At 36.6% G+C, this 22,755-nt stretch overlaps 1 protein-coding gene across 7 annotated transcripts in view; it reads left to right on the forward strand.

Moving 5' to 3' along the window:
- Positions 1 to 17,228, forward strand: part of CAPS2 (calcyphosine 2) — a 33,380-nt gene extending 16,152 nt beyond the window's left edge. For 6 of the 7 annotated variants that reach the window (XM_056341706.1, XM_056341705.1, XM_056341707.1 and 3 more), the window contains 10 exons: positions 1,344 to 1,463; positions 3,819 to 3,893; positions 4,787 to 4,882; positions 4,991 to 5,084; positions 7,236 to 7,351; positions 10,308 to 10,384; positions 12,012 to 12,166; positions 12,706 to 12,825; positions 13,898 to 13,994; positions 15,292 to 17,228. In XM_056341706.1, coding sequence (XP_056197681.1) covers positions 1,344 to 1,463; positions 3,819 to 3,893; positions 4,787 to 4,882; positions 4,991 to 5,084; positions 7,236 to 7,351; positions 10,308 to 10,384; positions 12,012 to 12,166; positions 12,706 to 12,825; positions 13,898 to 13,994; positions 15,292 to 15,467 — 1,126 coding nt within the window. In that variant the 3' untranslated portion in view covers positions 15,468 to 17,228. The remainder of the gene's footprint in view (positions 1 to 1,343; positions 1,464 to 3,818; positions 3,894 to 4,786; positions 4,883 to 4,990; positions 5,085 to 7,235; positions 7,352 to 10,307; positions 10,385 to 12,011; positions 12,167 to 12,705; positions 12,826 to 13,897; positions 13,995 to 15,291) is intronic. The other variant, XM_056341708.1, reaches the window with a different exon arrangement.
- The last annotated feature ends 5,527 nt before the right edge of the window (positions 17,229 to 22,755 follow it).

Genomic DNA, 22,755 nt, shown 5'->3' on the forward strand with positions numbered 1-22,755 from the left:
TATTTAGAAGTCTATTAATGCTTTTATGCTATTTAAAATCTGAGATATCAAGAAAGTTGCCTGAAGGAAACAGGATTGTCATGAAACACAATGTTAAATTCCAAGCATCACTGTAGCAGGATTAAAAATACGGAAGTGTTCAGAGCAGAAATCCCCAATTTTCTAAGAAATGCTTGTTCCATGTCATATCTACAAAGATACAGGTAAAGCACATGATTGCAGAGGTTATCTTAAAAATGTACTGGTTGTGTTGAAGTGTTTCTGTTCTAGTGATGTTGGATTAAACATACAGATTTGTTCATCTTGGATCATGGATGTTCATTCTGTGCTTAACCTGCTTCAGCTGCTTTGCCTTATTTTCTCCATTTATTCCTTCTCCTACTCAGAACCCTCATGTTGACAATGTCAAAACAATATTTAGTAGTGCTGCAGCTGCATCAGGGTGAACTTTAATTTAAAAAAATCTCTCTGTTTATGTTCCAAATATAACTGTGCTAGTACTGCCAAACAAATTGGTATCAGAGAACAGGATGCTAATTGGGGATTAGTTCAAAACTGTTGCATGAAAAAAATCTATTTTGATTTTTTTAATTATATTTTTTAGTAGAGCCAATCTTGCAGTTAAATCAGTGTAATTGATGTCTGCAAAGGTGCATCAGAGAGCAAGTTTATAAAACTATTAGCTGTGCAAAATTTTTTTCCCTCTGATCATGAACCATTTCAATAATGTAAAAAGAATCTAATTTATTTTTAAAGGGTCTCTTCTTTTGTTTACTTGTTGAACTGTTACAGAGAATATAAAAATTTTCAGAAACGGGTTCATCTATTTTTTTTCTGCTTGATGAGACTTTGGGGTCTTATGGGCTGTGTATACAGTGCTTTGGGAGAGGAATTGCCAGTCTTTTTGCTGGATGATGTCATTGGCCAGTATGACTAACTGCTGTCACTGATTTTTGAGGGAGCTGTGAATAAAGAATATCACTGATGGAATACTTACAGAAATAGTCAAAATGAGGAAAAAACACCTTTGTAATTCTAAGATTTGCCTTCTATATACATATATAAAATATACTTCAAATAATACATATATACATGTAAATTTAGAATATAGTAGTGCACTGCCAGAATATTATTGCATATATTTGATTTTGAGTAATAGACTTCAGAGTCTGTAAAAACAAACAGAAAAATAAGCCCACAGTTTCATGCAAGCTTAATGGGTAACCCCAAGATTTTATTCCTGTGTTATTCTTGGGTGTTTTCTTTCCTGAGGAAGAATTTGTAAGGTCTGAAATTCAAGCTTACTAATTTTCAGAGGGCTTCTCCCTGCTCTTTCTGATCAGAGCCATTATAAGTGACCCAGAGCAGTCCACACGTGATGATGCTTACAAGGAAGCTGAAGGAATTCTGGGACTTGGGAGAGCACCAATGCATTTTAGAAAAAGAATGCTCCATGAAACGAAGTAAGCTTTCTCTAGTGGTCTGGTTTTTTTGTTTGGTTTTTTGTTTGTTTTTTTTTTTTAGAAATAGATCTGCTGTGTTTGCCATTATTTGCAGCTCTGCAAAGTCTGTTTACCTTTCCAGATATTTTATTTCTGGCTTGGCTCCACTAGCTTCATGTGAAACCTTTTTTGTAGCCTCCCCATGCTTATAATTATGTGTAGTGGGACCTTTTTTTGTGGATCCTCTGGAAGAACATTCTTAAGCTTATATTGATATTGTTCATCATAGGGTCTTGCCAGCCTTTTCTGAGCTGTGGAATGCTTGTAATCTTGTCATATCCTTTTAGAGATTCCTATCCTGAGGTGCATAAAATTGCATAAATATGCATCTGTAAGTGCTAATGTAGATATTAATGATATAATCATACTTTTCTTTCATGTTTTGATTTCTGCGGCATTAATTAACCATATTGGTGTTTAAATGTCATTCCTGGCTGGTGAGCATTGAAATAGTGATACTAAGGGCTTGAGAAAAACTGAGAAAACACTGTGATCCATAAAATTAAGTGAATCTACAGGTCCAAATTCTTTTCTGCTGATCTTTCTCAATGTGCAGGCAAACATCTCGGCACATTTTAACATCCTGCTCTAAAGTCTTTCTCAACAAATATCATCTTTGTATTCTTAAAAAGGGGGACACACACACAAAAACAGTTTCAATCTGTTACACCTATCACATGGACAAATCTCCGTTTCTGGAACTAGTAATATAGAATCATAGAATGGTTTGTGTTGGAAGGGACCTTAAGGATCATTTAGTCCCAGCCTCGCTGCCATAGGCAGGGACACCTTCCACTAGGCCAGGCTGCTCAAAGCCCCATCCAGCCTGGCCTTGGACACTGCCAGGGATGGCATGTCCACAGCTTCTCTGGGCAACCTGTTCCACTGTCTTGCCACCCCCACAGTAAAGAATGTCTTCTTAATATTTACTCTAAATCTACCCTCTTTCAGCTTAAACCCATTCTCCCTTGTCCTCTCACTAATGCCCTTGTAAAAAGTCCCTCTCCAGCTTTCTTGTAGGCTCCCTTCAGGTACTAGAAGGCTGCTCTAAGGTCTCCCCGGAGCCTTCTCTTCTCCAGGCTGAACAACCCCAATTCTCTCAGCCTGTCTTTATAGTTGGGGTGCCCTAGCCCTCTGGTCATCTTTGTGGATCTCCTTTGGACTTGCTCCCAGAGGTGCATGTCTGTCTTATGTTGGGGGCACCAGAGCTGAACGCAGGACTCCAGGTGGGGTCCCACGAGAGCAGAGTAGAGGGGTAGAATCAGCTTCCTCATCCTGTGGGCCACACTTATTTTGATTCAGCCCAGGATATGGTTGGCTTTCTGGGCTGGAAGCACATGTTGCCAGGCAATGCTGAGCTTCTCATCCACCAGCACCCCCAAGTTTTTCTCCTTGGGGCTGCTCTCAATCTGTGCTCCACCCATCCTGTATTTGTGGTTGGGATTGCCCCAAGCCACATGCAGGACCTTACACTTGCCTTTGTTGAGCTTCATTAGGTTCCCCTCTGCCCAGCTCTCCAGCCTGTCCAGTTCTGATACACCAGAATGGCAGCGCAGCCTTCTGGTGTATCAGCCACTGCTCCCAGTTTTGTATGCTCTGTCCCTTCAGCCAAAGGTCACTGATGAGCAAGTTGAACAGGACTGGACCCAGTACCGACCCCAGGGGCACACCGCTGGCTACAGGCCTGCAGCTGGACTCTGCCACTGATCACAACTCTGAGCTCTGCCCTTCAGCCAGTTCTCGATCCACCTCACTGTCCACCCATCTCACCCACACTGACTGAGCCTACCTATGAGGATGTTGTGGAGACAGTGTCAAACACCTTGCTGAGGTCAAGGCAGACAACATCCACTGCTCTTCCCTGGTCGACCCAGCCAGTCACTCCATCAGAGAAGGCTATCAGGTCGGTCAGGCACCATTTTCCCCTTAGTGAATCAATGTTGACTGTTCCTGATAACCTTCTCTTCCTCCACATGCTTAAAGAAGTCCCAACGTGCGTGTTTTTGCAAGAAAACACATCGATTCATGGAAGGATAGTGAGTGGTAGAGGTTTAATTCTTTATATTAAGTTTATGTAAACAAACGATCTCATTCATATCTATGCCTTCTGTGAATTTACTCTCATATAATTACAGAACACATTTCACATTACAACTCTTGAGTTACTTTCTAATTCAACTACAAAGGTTCATCTCCTTAGCCAGTTGCCAAGGATACCGTATTTCACATTTTCTGCTGTTTTGAAACAGTTGATTTTTATGTAATGTTTTTCTGTGAGCATATAGGTATCATTAACATGCTGCATTATTTTCACAGAATAAGGACCAAATCAGGATTAACTGAAAACATGCTCTCTAACAAACTGCGCTTTGATAGTAGGATTATATCAAGGTAATCACAAATTTTGTGAAACCTTTCAACTCTATGAATTTATGAATTATATTCTTTACTCTATTGAACTAATTAATTGCACTGAAATTTCTGTTCCCTATGTTTAGAAAAAACTATGTGCTGTGTGGGTATATATATGCATACATGTATAATACAAATTTTGATGTGACTGATGGATAGCGGCTTTACAGTCCCTTTGTAGAACATTAAGATGCGTAAGTAATGTTACGTTACCATCGTACCTGTAGCTCTGGGCAGGATGGTTAGCACAGGGACTGTGTATAATAGTGCTCGTACCTGTTGCGCTTCAGCTGAATGAAAAAGTTGTTTTAGCCCTGTCTTACTATGTGGCAACTGCCATGGATGGAAAAGATGGGTTTGTGTCTCATTTGTAGCTCCTTATGTATTAAAGTTGTAGATTTAGGGCATCTTTGAAACTGTTCTGAATTGAGTAGTGGTGACATGACCATATTCTTAAACTCTGAAAGTGGTGCTTTTCTAAAGCAGTGAACTGTGTACTTGTTAGATGTAGCTGAGGGTTCAGCCATGTAGCTTCGTATATCATAGCTTCATATACCATAATGAATGCAGTAGTCCTGGTGGTGTAAGTAATCCCTTAGTCGTTGAGTGAGAATTATGTTGGTATCCTAAAACACGAAGCCTTGAAATATATTTTTAACATTATGGAGAACGGAATATTGCATTAAAACATGTCCACATATAGAAGTTGAATTCCATGGTGGGTTAAGATAGCTCTTTCAAAGAAAAAGACTGTACAACATGCAACATTGGAAATAAAATGCATATTCCAGAATAAATATGTTTTATGTTTGCATTGAATTGGATTTATATAGATGCAAAAACATAAAGGTGCTTTTCAATTTTCCTTTTAGAAATGGTCATGATGCTTGTAGAGAGTTGATTGGATTTTTTTTCACATGTGACAGATCCCTTACTGTGTACGAATTTCGGCAGTTTGGAAAAAATAGGTAGGATAAATTACTTTTTTTTTAAAAAGGTTTTAGAAAACTTCTTGCAACTGTATCTAAGAAACTTAAATGTAATTGTTTTACTAGCACTTTTGAATTATTTCACAGAACAAATGCCTTGCCTTTCATTCAGAAGGGAATTTATCAACATGAACGTGGACAAAGGAAGGGGAAAGCTTATGACCTTAGTGACTTCTATATTGTAAGTGTTCTGCTGAATGTAAGGCAATTTTGTTGGTGGTTTGGAAGTAATATTATAGATACTTGAGTTGAAAATTGTGATCTAACTTTAAGAGAAAATAGGATAAGGGGTAATGGCCTTAAGCTGAAAGAGGGTAGACTTAGATTAGATATCACGAAGAAATTCTTTATTAGGAGACTGGAAAAACACTGGAACAAGTTTCCCAGAGAAGCTGTGGATGCCCCATCTCTGGAAGTGTTCCAGGCCAGGCTGGATGGGGCTTTGAGCAACCTGGTCTAGTGGAAGGTGTCCCTGCCCATGGCAGGGGGGTTGGAACCAGATGATCTTTAAGGTCCCTTCCGACCCAAACCAGTCTATGATTCTGTGATTCTTTCCCTCCAGTAACGTTTTCGAATGAAAAGATTTTCAGGAGTCTGGATTATTTTGCTGTCCCATGTTTTAGGTTCCGTTTTTGGCTTCAGATTAAGCTGTAGTTCCCGATATTCCCACGAGAGGGCACAAGACTGCAGACAGCGTAGACCTCTTTGTAGGCAAAATGAGCAACTCGGGAAGGAAAGTCCTGAAAATGAAGTAGAGCAAAGTAATTGATAAAAATTAATAATCTTTGCAAGGTCTGCTGACATTTTTGACGCGATAAAATGATAAAATGCATTTTTTTAAACATGAAACTAACATTTTAAACTAACCTGAAGTTTGAAAATGTGTACTACCAGCTTTTTAGAGAGCACTTTTGAAACAATGGTAAACTTCATCTACCAGATAATTTGGTGACTGACTACAAATCATACTGCATCTTCTGTACTTCTGTACTGAGTTAAGTGTTCCTGGTTTATAAATACTTGAGCAATTTTTCAAGTACAGAGTGTTTTCACTGAGTTCGTCATATCCTCCTGCAAATCTTGAGTTTAGAGCAAAAATGTGTTTGAATTAAGTATTGAAACTAAAAGAGGACAACATTAGTTCTTAGTGTTTTGTCTAACCACCTGCCTAATTCTAACTGTTTATATGTGGCTATGATGTAAGAGTTTCCAAGATGAAATAGATTACTTTCTTTATGGTATGGAAATTGAAGCTATTTTTTAGAGGTTTGGGGTTTTTTTAATTATTATTATTGCCCTGTGTATCTTTGTAACCTGCAGATAGAAATGTGTTCTGAATAAAGATGCATCTTAAAGCCATTCAGAAAATGTACTGTTGCCAAGTTGGATAGCTCTTCAGAATAACATCATATCTGTGAATCTCCAGATCTGCAAACTGGGTTTCTGGGCTGACATTAAGATGTAAAAATCTCTCACAAAATCCAAATGTTTGAGACACTTGCACAATAACAGTGTCTCTGTCCCCTTCCTAATTTATGAGTTTTGGAGGCTTTATAACCCAAGCCTGCATGGATATTACAGTTAGAGCTGCTGCTTTTTTTGCTGCTTCTCAGCATCCTTTGGGTTTAGTTTGCTGCTTTTCTTTCTCTCCCCTTCCCTCTTCACCCAAACCAAAAAGCATCCTGAACTTTGCAGAATATATGAAGTGTTTTCTCTGTCCCCAACTTGAAGGGAAGGGTGGTTTGTAAGACTAGAAGAAACTATGCAGGGTAATAGAACTGTGTGCTACTAATAACATTTTTATTCAATATTTATTCGTGAAATTTGGCAATTTTAAAGAATAACTTTATAGTTAAACTTCACAGGAATGATTTGAACTTTGGGAAGGCTTACTTTTTAGTGGTTATCTCAAGTATGATTTTAGGTTATTGAAAATAACTGGAGGGTTTTTTCTGCTTTAAGAGAACTTTGCTGTCATGGAATCAATGTGGCACCTTCTGTGACTATTCTGTGGTCCAGTGAGTTTTGGATCCCATATGGATGAAGGGAGAAGAAAAATTGAAAAGTAGAGCCTGGCTGAGGGAACAACAATCTCTAGTCTTGTGTTTCTAAGCTGTAGATTAGGCAACAGTAGTCCCTCTTACTAGACAAACCTCTATGTAGAGGATAATGTGTCACCTTGGAGCCTGCAGCTGTTGTTACTTAGTACTAGAAAGTTAAGCAGGTTAACTGACCTTAGTTGCACTTTTCCATCACTTCATACCAAGGTTTTAAGAATGTATTTTATGAAATACATGACCTGTTTGTAAGTTGTTGTATGCTTTGCCAACAGGGAGCTAACCTAACTTTCCGAAGTATTGATCATAACCTTCCAGAAAGTGTTAAGCAGAACCCAGTTCTCACCCTTCGTGTGATAAGTATAGATGAAGCTGCTATGGATTTTCTAAAGTAAGTGCAGCTGTTTTTCAAACTACCTTTCCTTCCTTAAGCAAAAAAGTTTTTTTACTAAGAGCTTCTAATATCTTATACTGCTAAAAAAATAAATCTGTATTTAGGCTGTTGTTAGGAGACTTTAGTAATAGATGTTAGTGGATGTTCTGTAATTCATTAACTTTCTAGAATGTTGAGAGGTAATTTTAAAATAAATACATTATAAGTGCCTTGTTTGCTTTGTTTGAAGTCAGGTGTTTTTATATACAAGTCATATACTGAAACTTTTCTTATGTAATGGACTAAAATACTGCATTTGGGGAAAATCTGCTTTTTTGTGATCAGCATTATTATTATTGAATCTTTTGTGACAGTTATGTTAAAAGCTTGTATCAGTCATGATAACACAAGTATTTCAACATAGGCAGGGGAAGGACTGGGGGTTTCTCTCTCTGTTTTTTCTTCTTCATTCCTTTCATTCCCCTTCCTATCCCTTCATTCTTCCTTCTTCCATATATTGCCACATGTTGAAGACTTCAGGCAGTGGGACAGCATTTCTGCGCTCTTTCAAAAAAAGGTTTTGGTAAATTATGTTGTTCCATAGTCTGAAAGATGGGAATTTCTTAGAAATTTTTTAGATGGTTAGGTAATTGGTTAATCTTTGAATATGTGTTATTTTTGAAGGTCATTCTCAATAGCTATGCAGAAGTAAACTGTCTAGGGAATAAAGCATCTTTCTCTGGCGTTTCTGGCTTTTATTGTGAGTATACTGGTTTCTTAGCACAAATAAAATCTTGGTATAAAATTTATCACCCTGCTGTGTTGCCTGAACACAGAAGTTACTTAAGTGTTGGAAATACAGTCAGAGTTTGATTACTCAAATTTTGGTGAGGAGTGTTTGTTGATATCAGATGTTGCAAGGCAGAAATTTTCATAAAATCACAGAATCATAGAAAGGGACCTCCAGAGGGTCTCTAGTCCAACCCTGCTGCTCAGAGCAGAGCTTGCTACAGCAGGCTTCTCAGGGCGGCTGCAGCCAGTTGAGTTTTTAAATATCTCAAAATATGGAGACTCTGCAACCTCTGTGGGCAACCTATTCCAGTGTTCAGTCACACTCAGTACAAACATGTTTCCTGATGTTCAGAGGGAAGCTCCTTTGTTTCAGTTTATGCCCACTACCTCTTGTCCTGTCACTGGGCTCCGCCTAGCAGATCCTGTCTCGGTTATCTTTACTCCCTCCTGTCAGGTGTTTATACACACTGGTAAGATCCCTCAGGCTTTCTTTTCTCCAGGCTAAACAGTTCCAGCTCTCCCAGCTTTTCTTCATGTGTCAGATGCTTCAATCCCTTGACTGGGACCAGCAATAACACAATTTCAATTAAATATGTTTAGTATCTAAAGACTACTTTTGTTTAGCACAACTTAACCAACTATTATTTTTCTTTCTGCAAGTGTTTAGATGCATGAAGCTTGTTCTCAGTTATGGTAATATTCACTTTAAGGACCTTTTACACTGAAAGCTTTGCAAAGGAGCCATAGTGAGCTAACAGTACATAGAACAATAAATTCAAATGTAATTTGTTATAGAAATATATAGTTGTATGATGCTTAATGCTAGTGGTTCCCTTTCTGCAAGTTTTCCATGAAATAAAAGACAATATGTTTATTTTCAGATAGTTTATGTAAGGCATTTTACATCTCAGAAGCCTATTGTTCTGGTAAACAGCTTTTTGTTTCATTTGTTGCTAATCTTATACCTGTGAAATTTGGAGTTGATCCAATGTTATCTCTGAAGGCTGCAGAAAGAAGACCTGCTCATTGGATTATAATTTTGCATTTTTTTCTACCTGTGGTGGAACAGATTGTTTCTTTTTTATATTTGCTCTCTGTGTTCTTTCCATTAGTGACTAATTTTCAGATTGTGAAGTCTGTCTTTTTCTTCTGAATGGGTGTGTTATTGAACTCGGTACAATCTGGTGCAAAACTCTTGAACTGAGTCTTCCTACCTCCATTACGGTACTCACAGAGAATTCTGCTCAGGTACAGCCCGGAAGGTCTATTGCAGGTTTTCAATGGCAGCTATGCCCTGCTGTCACAAGCCATGAGTCTTGTTTTACATGTGTTTTGGAGAGAGTATGCTGTCCTCTGTGTAGGTGGTCGTTGGCTTTACGGTTTAGGTGGTTTGATATAGGCAAGCTTTTAGGGACTTCATAATGGGAAGGTACCCAAAGCTGAGACGAAAAGTCTTTAATAGGCAGCAGAGAGGTCTCAGAAAGCAGCAGGGGGAGTACTCTTCCATAACAAAGCACTGGCAAGCAAGCAGCTCAAAGTTGACCGTACTGCGTTTCTGTTTGCCCTCCTGTTCTGATAATTATGACTTTTTTTTTCTTTTCTTTTCTTTTCCTTCCAGTAGGTTCTTCCACAGTATTTTTTTATCAACCTTTACAATAATTTCTGATGGAGTCTTCTGGGAAGCCCTTTTCAGAAGGGAACTTGTCAGACAAAACACAAAATCTCACTATAATTCCTAGATCACACCTAAGATATGCTGATCCAGTTTTTAGTCCATACCCTTGCTTGTTTCTCTTCTAAAGAGAAACTTGTAGCTACTTCATGTTATTTTCCTGATGGTAACGAAATGTAGTTGTTTTAACAAGCTCTTCCAGTGGCCTGAGCTGGAGATTAGGACTCTTTTGAAATAAATTTCTGGAGTTTTTATGCACAGGAGAAATTATCTATAATTAATGAATTAGTAGAGGAGCTGCTAATGGAATATTGTCAGAAAGGAATTTCTGTATACCTGCGGCTGTTCAGCAAGGGTGTGTGCCATCTCAAACCCAAGCAATTGGATGCAATGCTTAAGGGTAGTATAAGAATTAAATATAAAGTTCAGTATGTTTTTTACTACAGCTGTTTTAAATTCAGTAGTATTATATGTAATTTCACCAAGCAACATTAATTTTTGTTATTTTAGAGCTTCTTCTACAGAGTTCAAGCAAGAGTGTTCCAAGCAAGTGGTTGATGACAACAAAGTTTTCAGGAAGATTCAAGGTTAGTGTCTAGCAGAACCTATTCTAATTTCTGCACCTTTGTCTTTTCAGGTCAACACCAAGAACAATAGTGACGTTATAAAGATTTTATTTGTATAAATGAAATTAAACAAAATTCAAATGTTTATCAAAATATTTTTGGAAGTGATAGCAGCATAAATCAACCACAGGAATAATTTCTTCTCTTTTTCTTTAAATAAACAGTCAGGCTAAAGATTGTGGAGACAGTACAGAATAATTATACATGTAATCAATAAAATGTTAATCTCTGTGTCAACATAATCTCTGAAAACATGCTGAAACATAATGCTGATCCTATGTTAAACTGGTATTAAACTAAAAAAGTTATTGGCAAAATGTACAAGCACAATCTCATTTTTTTCCAGTTATTTTTCTGCTAGATGCTTCTTTTGGCCATTATTTCTATCCGTTAATAAGTTATTTTTGATAGTCTTTAATGTTATACTTATTAGAGTATGTAAGTATAATTGAATAGTATATTCTGGAATATGTAAACAATTTTTTTCAGGTTCCTACCTACAGTCTTTAGGACAAAAGCATAGCTTTGTGTTTAAAATCACGGGAAGATGTTTATGCAGTGCTGTATATTGTCTTTGTAACCTGTGGTCAACCAAAACTGTCCAGCTTGTATAATCTCCATTATTTATTGTCATTAGCTAAACCTGGTTTCAGTTGGCACTCTTTGGTCACTAAAATCTGCTTAGACTTTTAATTTTAGAAAAATTCTTGGAATAATAATTAGGGATATTTCTACAATTTTATAGTTTTTCCATTTTTTTTCCCTTGCATAATAGACACAAATTGATTTCTCAGTTGTCGGACTACATCTAAGGTTGCTGGTGTAGCTGGGAAGAAGGTTACATGTATGTGCTTCAAGACATCTTTTAACATACATCTGAGTTTGAACTTCACTTGAAAAAAAACTTGCTTCTGTCACCCTCCCCCCTATTTTGCTTTATAATTGTAGATACAAATAATTTGAAGATATACTATGATAATCTCTTAGCAGATTATCTGTTAAGAGATTATGCTAAGAAACTCAGGCATCCCTAAAGTAAACCTGCTACCTAAAGATTTTGATAAGGCTGTCATTTTTACTGTAGAAATAGTTCTCTGCATATCATTTTGGAGCAATTTTGCAGCATTACTGATATTTGTTCTTGTTTCCAGATGTATTTAACGTGTTTGTACAATGAAGGAGCAACTCTGTGTCCCATAATGGAATGCTTGTATTACCAAAGTAGTGTTCCTACATTGTTTTGTATGTTGAACAGTGGTCTGTAATCAGTTCTAGCAGAAGTAAGCAGTTTATAATCTGAGCACGTAAAGGGTGTTAGCCATTCTCCCTTTCTTTCTCTGATCTCTGAAAAAGTTTAGTAAGATGTTGCTGCTGCTTTATATTATTTTTACTCAAATATTAAGTAACTGATAGTTTCATTTTGATCTGACATTCTGTCATCAAAGATAAGGGAGCCTGGATGCGTGGATGTGTCATTTTAACCAGAAATTTCATAAGTAGTTGTGGGTTTCTTTACTGTTATATCAGCTCCATAGCAAGTGACCAACTTCAGGTAATCTCTGTGTCCTTTATTCCTCTAAATCCTCAGGTATACTCAGAGAGACACTAAGTAAAAGAGGAGTTCGGGTTATAACAGGCTTAGGAAAGTATTTCCGACAAGTAGACAAGAACAGAAATGGTTTTCTCTCTCAGGCAGCCTTTAAAGAAGCTCTAAAAGTTTTCCATTTGGAAATTCCTGAAGAGGTAAGTCTAGTTGGAACTGTAATCATGGGTGTTACCTTATTTTAATTTATGGAATCAGTTATTTTCTTTGCTTAAATCTATAGTTTAATGGCTGTTTTTTGCAAGGTTGTTGAGTTTAGGGGTTTTTTTCCCCCCTTGTGGTATATTGACATTTCTGCATTAGGTTCTGTGTGAAATTCTTAAAAATAAAAAGTAATACATTTAAAAACATGCAACCTTTTTAATCATGAAGAAGCAAGTGGTATTGCAATCCATTTTTTTCTTATTTAGCCTTGTAAAAATAATCTAGAAGGTGCTGTTTACTTATCTTTTTTTATATATATATATATTTTACATTTTAAAAATAACCTGCAGCTACCAGAAATGCATATAATGTGAATTATGCTCATCTGTGATTGATGATGACTTGCGTTATTTTGAAAAATATTTTAATCAGTTTGGATTTGGAAGGGTTACAGAATACTGTAATTTCCTATTCTAGTAATTGTTTTATTCTAGGACATAGTGAAGAACTCCAGCAAAATATTTTTAAATTGCAGGACTTTGAATCCTTATGGCTTATTCTTGATGACAGCAAGAGCGATAAAGTCGATTATGGAGAATTTACTCGTGCCATATTTGGAGAAATGAATGAATATAGGAAAGCATTTGTAAGAAAAGTAAGTTGTTACAGATATTCCAAGTATAGATATTTTGCAGTCTAACTTTGGAGTTGGTTATTCATCATGTTCTGGTTATTGGTTATTTTTGTTATTGTTGTTTTTCTTAAACTGTGCATCTGGTAATTGACTTTTTAAATTTTCAGATCAGTTCATTAAAACAAATATAAATCAGAGGACTGCATGCTGTTTCATTGTAGAATTAGTTAATTTTAAACTCTAGAATTAAAATTCCTTTATTATTTTGAGTTTATGCATATGTGTGCTATTCTTACAGATCAGTCCATGAAACTATCTCTTTCAGAAGTATGTTTCCTTATTTTAGCAGATCACTATATCTGTGTGCAGATTTTTTTCCCCTCAGTGCCAGAAATAGGTGGCAGTAATACTTGGCTCCTTTGAGACCTACAGTTGGGATTGTTGTATTCCTGAGACTATTTATATTTAAAATGCCATTTATTATACGTCTATAATGTAACGTGGAACTGTTTGCAGTATGAAACACTGATCACAAATCAATCGGTAGAGTAGCAACTGGATATCAAGATCAAAAGAAATTACATACTTTCATACTTTAGTCACAGAGGATCTGACTCCCTTAATCTTATGTATCAAGCACGTGTATTTGAGTAAACCGGAATGAAAATGAAGCTGCTCTTAGCAGTACTGAAGAGGCTGTGTTGAGGCCTCTGTCAGAATGATGCAAGTATCTTAGTAATTGGAGGAGGCAGGAGGGAAGCAGCTTAATTCTGATTCTAAGGATGAACTAGAAATTTTGGAGAGAATGATTTTTTTTTGAGTTAGTGAGGGGACCACATCTGTTATGAGAGCTGTTGAGATAAAATAATCATGAAACTCCATAATCTAGAATAATTTTCTGGTATCTGGTGCCTTACATAAAATAGATAATTTCACATAATCCATTACACAAGATCTAAAACTATGTGCTAGGTAGTTAAGTATCTTGATATTTAATCTAAATATTTGATCTTTAAGTTTTTCCGCTTTTTTACTCTCTTCTTATGTGCTTATATGAAACTCTTTTTTTTTTTTTTTTTTTGTCCCCTTATAGGCTTATATGAAACTAGATTTCAGCAAAACTGGGAGTGTGCCTATGGTAGATATCAGAAAATGTTACTGTGCAAAGAAACATCCTCTAGTATTGGCAGGTAATTCACGTGAACAAAAAAAATAATAAATCTGTAACTACTGAAGTCATCTTGTTAGCAGAGATACCAGATCCAGAAACTGGTTGCAAATACAAACTGTTTTCATATTGGCTTAGACTCGAGCTGGTAAGGAGAATCTTTTTTTTTCCTCTGATGACCTAGAACGTGTCTATCTGGAACACAACTACGAATAATAAGGGAGTTCATAGACACAATTTTAATACTTGCTTTTTATCAAGCTGCTAATACTGCATATATGCAGAATAATTCCTTTCCCTGCCTGTGTAGAACTACATTTAAGCAGCTATTTCTCAGCTTTGGTGTGCAAGTTATCAGTGACACATATGATGTTAGTAATTTCATTTAGGAGGATACTCCCATTTCATGTTACTGTCTTCCATCAAACTGTGCAGTTTCCAACTGACACTGAATGTACTTGGCACTTGAAGTTCCTTCTGAGTAAGTTACTCATTTACTTCTGGGACAGGATTGTCATCCTCTACAGAGGAAATGTTGGTATCTTCTTTTTTTTTTTTTTTCCTCAGGATTCTCAAAAATGTTTAAACTCTATCATTGAAAAAATAGGAGTCTAAATATTTGTGTGAGTTTTTAAAATAACATCTCTATGTACCAAACTAGTAATTGTGAAAGCCTCCTTAGTGTCCTGACTCTTTCTATTTTACCTGTAGAAGAGAGGATGTTTTTTTTGTATTGCTGGTGTTTTTAATGATAACACATGAAGATACATGGTGGTATAGGGATTTTACACATACAAGTTTTTCCAGTGTTATAGTGCTATATTTTTTCCATTTTTTTCCCTGAGTGCTATGAAATAGTCTTGAGTATATTCCTTATTAAGTCACTAAAACACATGTAAATTGCAGAACACATTTCAAATGCAAACTTGCATTTTAATATTTTCCTAGAGCTTTGAACTAGTATTACATTAAACATATGCTTTATAGAAGATAATTTCTGAATTACCAGAATTTTAGTTTACAAATGCATTACTCAGTTTTTGCAGTCATTTGAAGAAATCTTCCTGATCTTGTCATTCATTGAAATTGACCGTGGCCTCTGTTGATATTTAATGCTATCATGTTCTATTAAAGAAAAATCATTTCTGCAGCTGTTACTAAGTGAGACAGTGACTTAATTCTGAAATCAGAATATTGAATTTGTTCAAGAAAATAATATTTGCAAGCTAAAATTTGGAAGTTTCTTGCCTGAAGTATATTCAATGCAATATATTCCCTGTACTTGAAAACATATTTAATAGAAAAATATACTTTCACAGGCAAAGCTACAGAAGAAGAAATTAAATCATCGTTTCTAGAAACATTAAGAGAGTCCTGCAGCAACCCCAGTGAAGTGTCCTATTCTGAGTTTGAAGATTACTATGAAGGATTAAGTATTGGAGTAATAGATGATGATGATTTTGTTAATATCTTAAGGAACCCTTGGGGAATTTAGAGTGGAAGATTACAAAAATGAAGAAGGGACGTTTTCTACAACAGGGAGTGAGCTAAATAAGGGAGGATTTAGTCTTGATGTGCATTACTTCATAATTAGTGTCTTAAACTGATTACAGGGACTGAAGATTTTAGATGCTTTCAGAATAATACATGGCAAATTCCTTAGAGGAGTGTCTGTTGAGCTATGCTAACCACTTTTTAAATATAAATTATGTTCATTCCTTTTCATTGGGAATAATAAAGGCTGTTCCCCATACTGAAAGGCATCATTGACTTGGTGTTAAAGTGACCTATTTTAAAATAAGAGAGAATTAGACTACTGAAGTGCATGAAAGGGTATATGCAAGAGGAAATTTAGTTTTACGACTTATTGTGAAAAGCTTTAGATTTGACTGCATAAATATGAATGGTAGCTTTTCTTCATAGTTTTCTTATGAAAGCAATATGTGTGTTCTTTGTGTCATTTTTTGTTTGTTATGCTGGTACTGAGCTTGAAAGAGAACAGGTCATCCTTTTCTGATTTTGAGGATATCTGCAGTACTGAAAGTGCGGAAATGTTCACACCAATTAGCCCTTTGGCCTGTGTACCATCTTGACTGATCCTTTTTCATTATGGTCTGGCATCTGAAGCTGAGCATTGCATCTCAAACATTTTAATAAGCACATATATATTTTGTAATGCACTTCCTCCTTTCCTGTATTTTGCTAAGTGTGTTTTTTTTGGAAAAAAAAAATCTTTACTTTCTATTGCTTTTTTTTTGTAATTAAAACTTTGCAATTATATCCTTTGTCAAGCTGATCTATAGCATTTCCTATCAGCTCTAAAACAGAAAAGTCTAATAAACCCCCCCAAAAAACCAATCAAACCCAAACCAACCACCTCTGTCACAAAAAATTAACCCATGAATTAAAATATTTCTGGCTACTTCAAATATTCAGTGAGGTACACTTTTCAATGTAATACATCTTGTTAATTCTGTACAATTCTTTATGTTAAGAAATTAAAAAAAATGTATTATTAATTATATAGAGAGATAGATAGCCTTTGGTTTCAACATGCCTGTCGCCAAAACTAACTGTATGTTGAACTGCATTTCTTGAGCAATTGAAATATATTTGTTTCCCCTGTGCTTGTCTGCCTGGTTTTGTATTTATAGTCTATGGTTAAACCTTCCTCTGAGACAGAATTTGTGTTTCATAGGATGGTAAGGGCAGTGCTGAAATGAGGGACTTTGGTCCCTCTGTGGCTGACTGACTTATTCTAGATACAACACTTCCTTGTTCTAATAGCTTGTGCATTGTTACGTTTTGATTGTTTTACCCTGTCCTCAGATGTAACTAAAACTGAAGTTTCTGCTCTAAATCCTCAAATGAGAGACTTTGGGGCGTTCTTTTAGGGCTACAAAAGTCTGTATGTATTGGTTTACAGAGAAAGGCAAATTCTCTGCTATTCTAAGAAGAATTCTGATGCGGCTTATTATGATTTTCTCGCTTCCCATTCCTGCTGGAATTTCTCTTGCTGGAAGGATTTTGTTAATTAAGTGTTCTTGGAATTGCTGATTCTGAAAGGGCAATTTCAGCTGGTTTTACAGGGATCTGCTTGTTAATGTGTCTGTTCAAATAGCTGAAAAATACTAAGTGGCATTTTTATTACTTTTTCAAAGAATCACTTGCTCTGTTCAGGCTTGTTCACTTGGGAGAATTGTACTAATGTATAAAATTGTAGCTCAATTTAATAAATGTGAAAGTGATTGTGAAATGAGTTATTGACATATTTCTTTTTACAATGCTTAATTTTTTGGTGATGCTTTTAAGCAGGTTATTCCACATTATCCTATGAAATGGAAAAACTGATGACAAGTGGATTTATCCTTAGTAGGCCTGTTTATTAGCAGAGGCTGTATAGGTCACACCTGCTGCAAATTAAGAGTTCTTTACTTTTTCCTTATCACTACAATGAGGTGCTGTTATAAGAACATTAATTTCATAGCTTTGGTAGTCATGCATTTGAAGACAGATCCTTAATCTAATCTAAGTAATTGAAGATAGATTCTACAGGTCAGAAATTGCCTGAAAATACAAGTAGGTACTCTGGTAATTACGTAAAACCTGCTTGGTATATAATTTCTATAAATACAAGGTCAGTTATGCATCAGTGGTTGCCTCAGAACTTCAGGTATGATGTCTGTGGTGAATTTTTAATGGCGTTCACAAAAGCAGTTTTCCACCTACCTACTGTTTTTCGTTAGCTAAGCTTAAGACTGTGACAAAGGATTCAAACCAACTTCTACCCAAGGCTGGCCCGCCGTGCTTGCTTAATAGAAAAACACAGAAAATGTATTCAAATCAGGGTCTGGGCGTCTGACTTCATTAACAGTGGTCCCGGTGCAAGGTTAATTGCATTCTGATTTGCTCTTACTTGTAAACAGGTAATGAACCTCAGTCCTTTTCTTTGATTGATGCTTTGTAGCTTTAACATTTTTTGGAGGTGTCCACTGGTGTTTACTGCCTTTAAATGTGTTTCAAACTTTTTCTGCCTTTGCTACCTTTCTCAGAATTGACCATGTTTTCTGAAATAGGATGTATTCTTAGAAGTGGCATTCTCAGAGAATCTGGCTGGCTTCTTTCCTGACACTGCTTAGTGGAAGGAGTTGTCTTCATGCTGTTCTGATTTACACTTCTGCTAAAAAGTCTTAGCAATCTGCCATAACTGAGAATATCAGAAGTGCATTATGCTGCGAACATATTTTGTCCTACTAGATCTGCACACTCCCAGAAGACAAGTGGAAATTAATGAAGTGCTGTAACTCCTCATTCTCAAGGTCTATGACCACTTCATCAAATGGATATGCACTGGCAATGTTTAAGAGCGTTTTTAAAAAGCAAAACTCAGACACTTGTGCAAACCTTCAGTAGTTTCACTTCGTCAGCTAATGGAAATACGGCATCCTTACTTGGGATAGGTTTGTTGCCGAGAGGAGGTATTCTTACTGATTCACACCAACAAACTCATTTCTCTGCCATAAGAATCGCTGCCAGCTGATCAGGTTTTGTGGGTCTTCAGAGCCAGAAAAACAATAAGGTTAAAAAGGTTAAAAGTCTAGTTACCACTGTGTATGTGCAGGTGCTGTTTAGTTTGGGGCAGTTGTTTGGGATATTTTGGTGTTGCAGTGGTTTTGAGGTTTGGTTATTTGGTTTGTTGGTTGGGTTTTGGTTTTGGCTTTGGTTTGGTTTTGTGTTTGTTTCGTGGTTTTTTTTCCTTTTTCTTTGAGCATGCTATCTCTAGATAGTAAAAGAGAAAGCCTAGAGCTGATTTCTTATGTGTTAGTCTGTTAAGTCTATAGAAAAGCAAAGCAGGTAAGTTTCTGTGGCAGAAAAAAGGGAAGGTACAAAATCACATGCTTTTTTTCCTAGATGTTACTCTAATTTATCCTTCCTTCATACTCAGCAATTTAAAGACTAATTCTGTAGCTGCTTTTCATGTTGTTAACCATCTTGTCTTTGAGAAGTTGAGTCAGAAGGACTCTTGTAATCATGAGACATCTCCAGTGATGAAAGAGGCAAGTAGTATTTCCTTCCAGATCTATTTAGGCTATTTTTTCCACAGAACACACTTCAAAATATTAACTGAGCTGGAAGGTGCTTAGGAAGGAAATGCAGTAAGATGGCACCTTTGTGATCACCCTATGAAGTATTTTGGTTTATGGCTCCTCTACTTTCATTGCACAGCTTCTTGATTGTGGGGAACTAAAAGCTTAGGGATGATAAAGTACCTTTCAGAAAAAAAGAAAAATATGTGTTTATCATGGGTTTCTTAGTGTTTATTATAGCATCTCTTGTGCGTACCTGGAATTTATAGTATCTGGGTACCTGTTTTCTGGCTTTTTTTCTTCCTCACTCATGTGCTACGGTTCGGATGGAATTAATTGGATTTGTGCATGGAAACTTGTTTGTTGCTATCGGCGGAATTTTGTGTGTCTAGTATCCCCAGAGAAGCAGCCTCCAAAATAAGAAAAGCAATAGCCATTTCTTTATGGTTTGATTATTTATTTATTATTTTTTTTTTAGGCTGTGTTCTCATGAGAGATGTATAATACTTTAGGGCCTTTTCCTGGCTTGTATATTTTTTAGCTTGTGTCTCCTGACCTTTTGCTGTCATTTCACCTCCCTGTTTTAGGAGCAAAGATGACCAATAGCAGTTTTGTGGATGCATCTTAAAGCGATATTCCCTTTTCTCTGTCAAGTAAGTGAACACTTAATAACTCCTATGACTAATTCTGGGATCCTATGATTTGTGTTGGCATGAATTAAACCCTGCACTCTCACTGGTAAAACTATTCCCCTGGAGTAATTTCTTTTGACAGTAGTATTTGCCTTGCAGATGCTAGTGATTAAACGCGGGTTTCAGTTGTGACTACTGCAGTTGTTTTCATCCACTAGACGTTCTTGAATTTTTCTTTCTCCATATTCCGTGACCAAAGGGAACAGCATCAGAGGTCAAACCAATGCTACAATTTCACTTTTTTTTTTTTTTTTCCTTTAAAACCAGCATTGTGGAAGTGCCCAATATAGTCACACAGTTTAAACCAGGTTATAATATTCTGCTTTTTATGGTTTTAATATGCTTTTGAAAATACCTCTTCTAGATATTATTGTTGCATAGGTCCAAGTAACCACATGGAACTAAGCACTCAGAAAAGTTAGTTAATTTGTTTATTTATTTATTAAAACCAAGACAGTGAGAAGGGATCAGTTGTCAGTGCCAGATAATTAACTTTCCATATTCCTTGTGTTTCTTTTCTGAAACCTTACTCCTCCTTTCAGACTATGTGATTTCTAAGTTCTCTTCAATTTTATCTTGATATGCCTCCAAATTCCCTTATTTTGAGAGCATCCTTCTTGAAAATAAGCTTCTTCAGTAACAGCCAAAGTGCTAAACAATTTTCTGAAATAAATCAAAATACGACATCCCTGAGGGAGAGGATAGGAGACGGGGCAGAAAAAAGTAAAGAGTAGCTGTGATGATATCATTGCTCGTTAATATTTTTTGTCCATTCATATCTTTTGACTCTTCCTTCTGGAATGCCATCTGTGAAGATAAGCCTACCCAGTAGTATAGGTCAGTGTAAATACTCTTCCTTCCCATAAAGTCAGAAATCAGTCTGGGAGAGATTTCACAGGGCTGCCTACTCCATTACCCCACATTAGCTGGAAAAAACAGCGTGCGTGCCACCTTCTCGTCTGTGACGGAGACTCCACCGTATTATCAGGTAATCTGTTCTATTACTTCACTGCAGTTCATGTTACAAGTTCCCTGCTGATTAACCTGAATCTTTCTTGCTACAGTTTAAGCTGACTGCTGTTTCTGCTATCTCATCCTTTCCTTATGCAGCAGCTTTGAAAGCTACTACTACATCCCCTTTGATGTGAAGTCTGCTAAATATGACTGGTTAGGAAAATTACATTAACTGGACCTGTTTAGTCAATTCTTCTTATTCTCCCTTAAGTGCTGGTCAGTGCCTTTCTTGTGTTGAATGCAATGCCCCACACTAGACACACTGTTTTGTTAAGGTCTTGCCAGTGAGGCACTTGTCTTACAGATTTTACTCGTGAAAGTGTTTCTCTCTCGGCAACAACCTCATGTTATGAAGTATTGCTAAGGTTGCGGTAAGTTTTAACCCACAAATTTTGTTCTCAAGAACTGCATCATTTCACTTAAGAAACAATGAATTTCTGCCATGCTGTAAGATATAAGGAAATGTTCCTGCTGGAAAACCTGGCCCTGGGTGTCTCAGTCGCATAGGAGCTTTGTGCTTATGCTTCTTTTCATATGGCTAACATGCTGTCGTCAGTTTTACCTGAGACTAGGAGCGTTATTTTTCCTTCCTAGTTTTGCTTTGTAGGATATATGTTAGTGAAATCCACAGCATCAACATGAAATCATACAATGGAAAATAAAGAAGACCCAAACAACAATTTATTTTTTTTTTTAAAGCAGGGGTGAGGGTAAGGGAAAGCTGAAACAAAATGTAAGGTGTTTAACAGCAGCTCTTTCCACACTGTATGTAAATGGTCTCTTATGCAATTAATAAATAATCTTTGCAGGAATTTATTAGAATAAGTTTTAGCATTGCTTATTTTTGATGGCATATGGAAAATCTTTTGTTGCAATTGAAACATATCTTTATTAGATTTTGATATGCATACTAATCCCTGCTACTGCCTGATGCATAGCAGTGCAGATAGATCACCTTCAGTCTACAGTTACTTTACTGTAATTCCCAAGCCAAACCTTGCTTCTCTTCAACCGTGTTCAAGATGTAGGACTTCTACTATTTCCTGCTGCTCTGTTTTTCCTTCTTTTACTTAAATTAGGCTGTGTCTAGTCTGGTGAACTGAAAGGCTTTGTTCAGTAAACATAATGAAAAGTCTCACCTGGTGACAGCACTCTTTCTTCAGCCCCCTTGTTAACTTACTACTGTATTAGTTTCTGCAGTGCCTTCCCCCTCCTCCCCAATGAATTAACTACCATGAATAATACATAAAATTATGAACTGCCTTTCACCCTGAAGGAGCAGACCAGAAGGTTGCTTTAGTCACGATTACGTCAAGATTACTAACTTGTTAGTATTCTTCTTGGCTCAGTTGCATTTTTCTCTCACTAAAATGAAAACAGCAGTAAAAACAGTGGCTGTATTATTCCAATTAACCATGGGCTTCAAACTGTTCCTTTGCACTTTTACTTCAAAGACAGTCTTTTTGATAACTTGTTAGATTGACTTGTGCTCTTGGGCTGTAGAGAGTATTTGATGGCAGCAGTTAATGTAGGTACTGCGTTTGTAACTCACGTGAGTAGTCTGAAGGTGGAAAAAGATGGTTCTGGCACTTTAAAAAAAAAACCCTCGGAATGATGACAACATAGCAATGCTCAGTTTAGACTGTTTTAATTGCCAGTTCCAAATACCTATGCTGATAGAAAATGTTCAGAAGCATCAAACAAAAATTGGCATGGCAGATGTCCGTTTAGTGATGTGTAAAATACGTGGAGGCTGGTGGCGTATCTGTGCTACTGGAAGTGCCCTATGTCAATTCTGTGCTGTGAAGCTGAACGTCCTGTTGCCAAAACAAGACACAGTGATGTTCTTTCTTTAGGAGAGATGACTGACCGTGGGCCTTTTGGTCCGTCTGTATTCCTGAATGTGTTTTGCCTAAGGAAGGGCCGAGTGGCTATAGGATAGGAGCTTACACATGGAACCTCCTAAGCAATTTTCAAAATTAATAAGACT

The sequence above is a fragment of the Falco biarmicus genome, chromosome 5 (genome assembly GCF_023638135.1).
Source record: "Falco biarmicus isolate bFalBia1 chromosome 5, bFalBia1.pri, whole genome shotgun sequence".
Taxonomy (NCBI): Eukaryota; Metazoa; Chordata; class Aves; order Falconiformes; family Falconidae; genus Falco; species Falco biarmicus.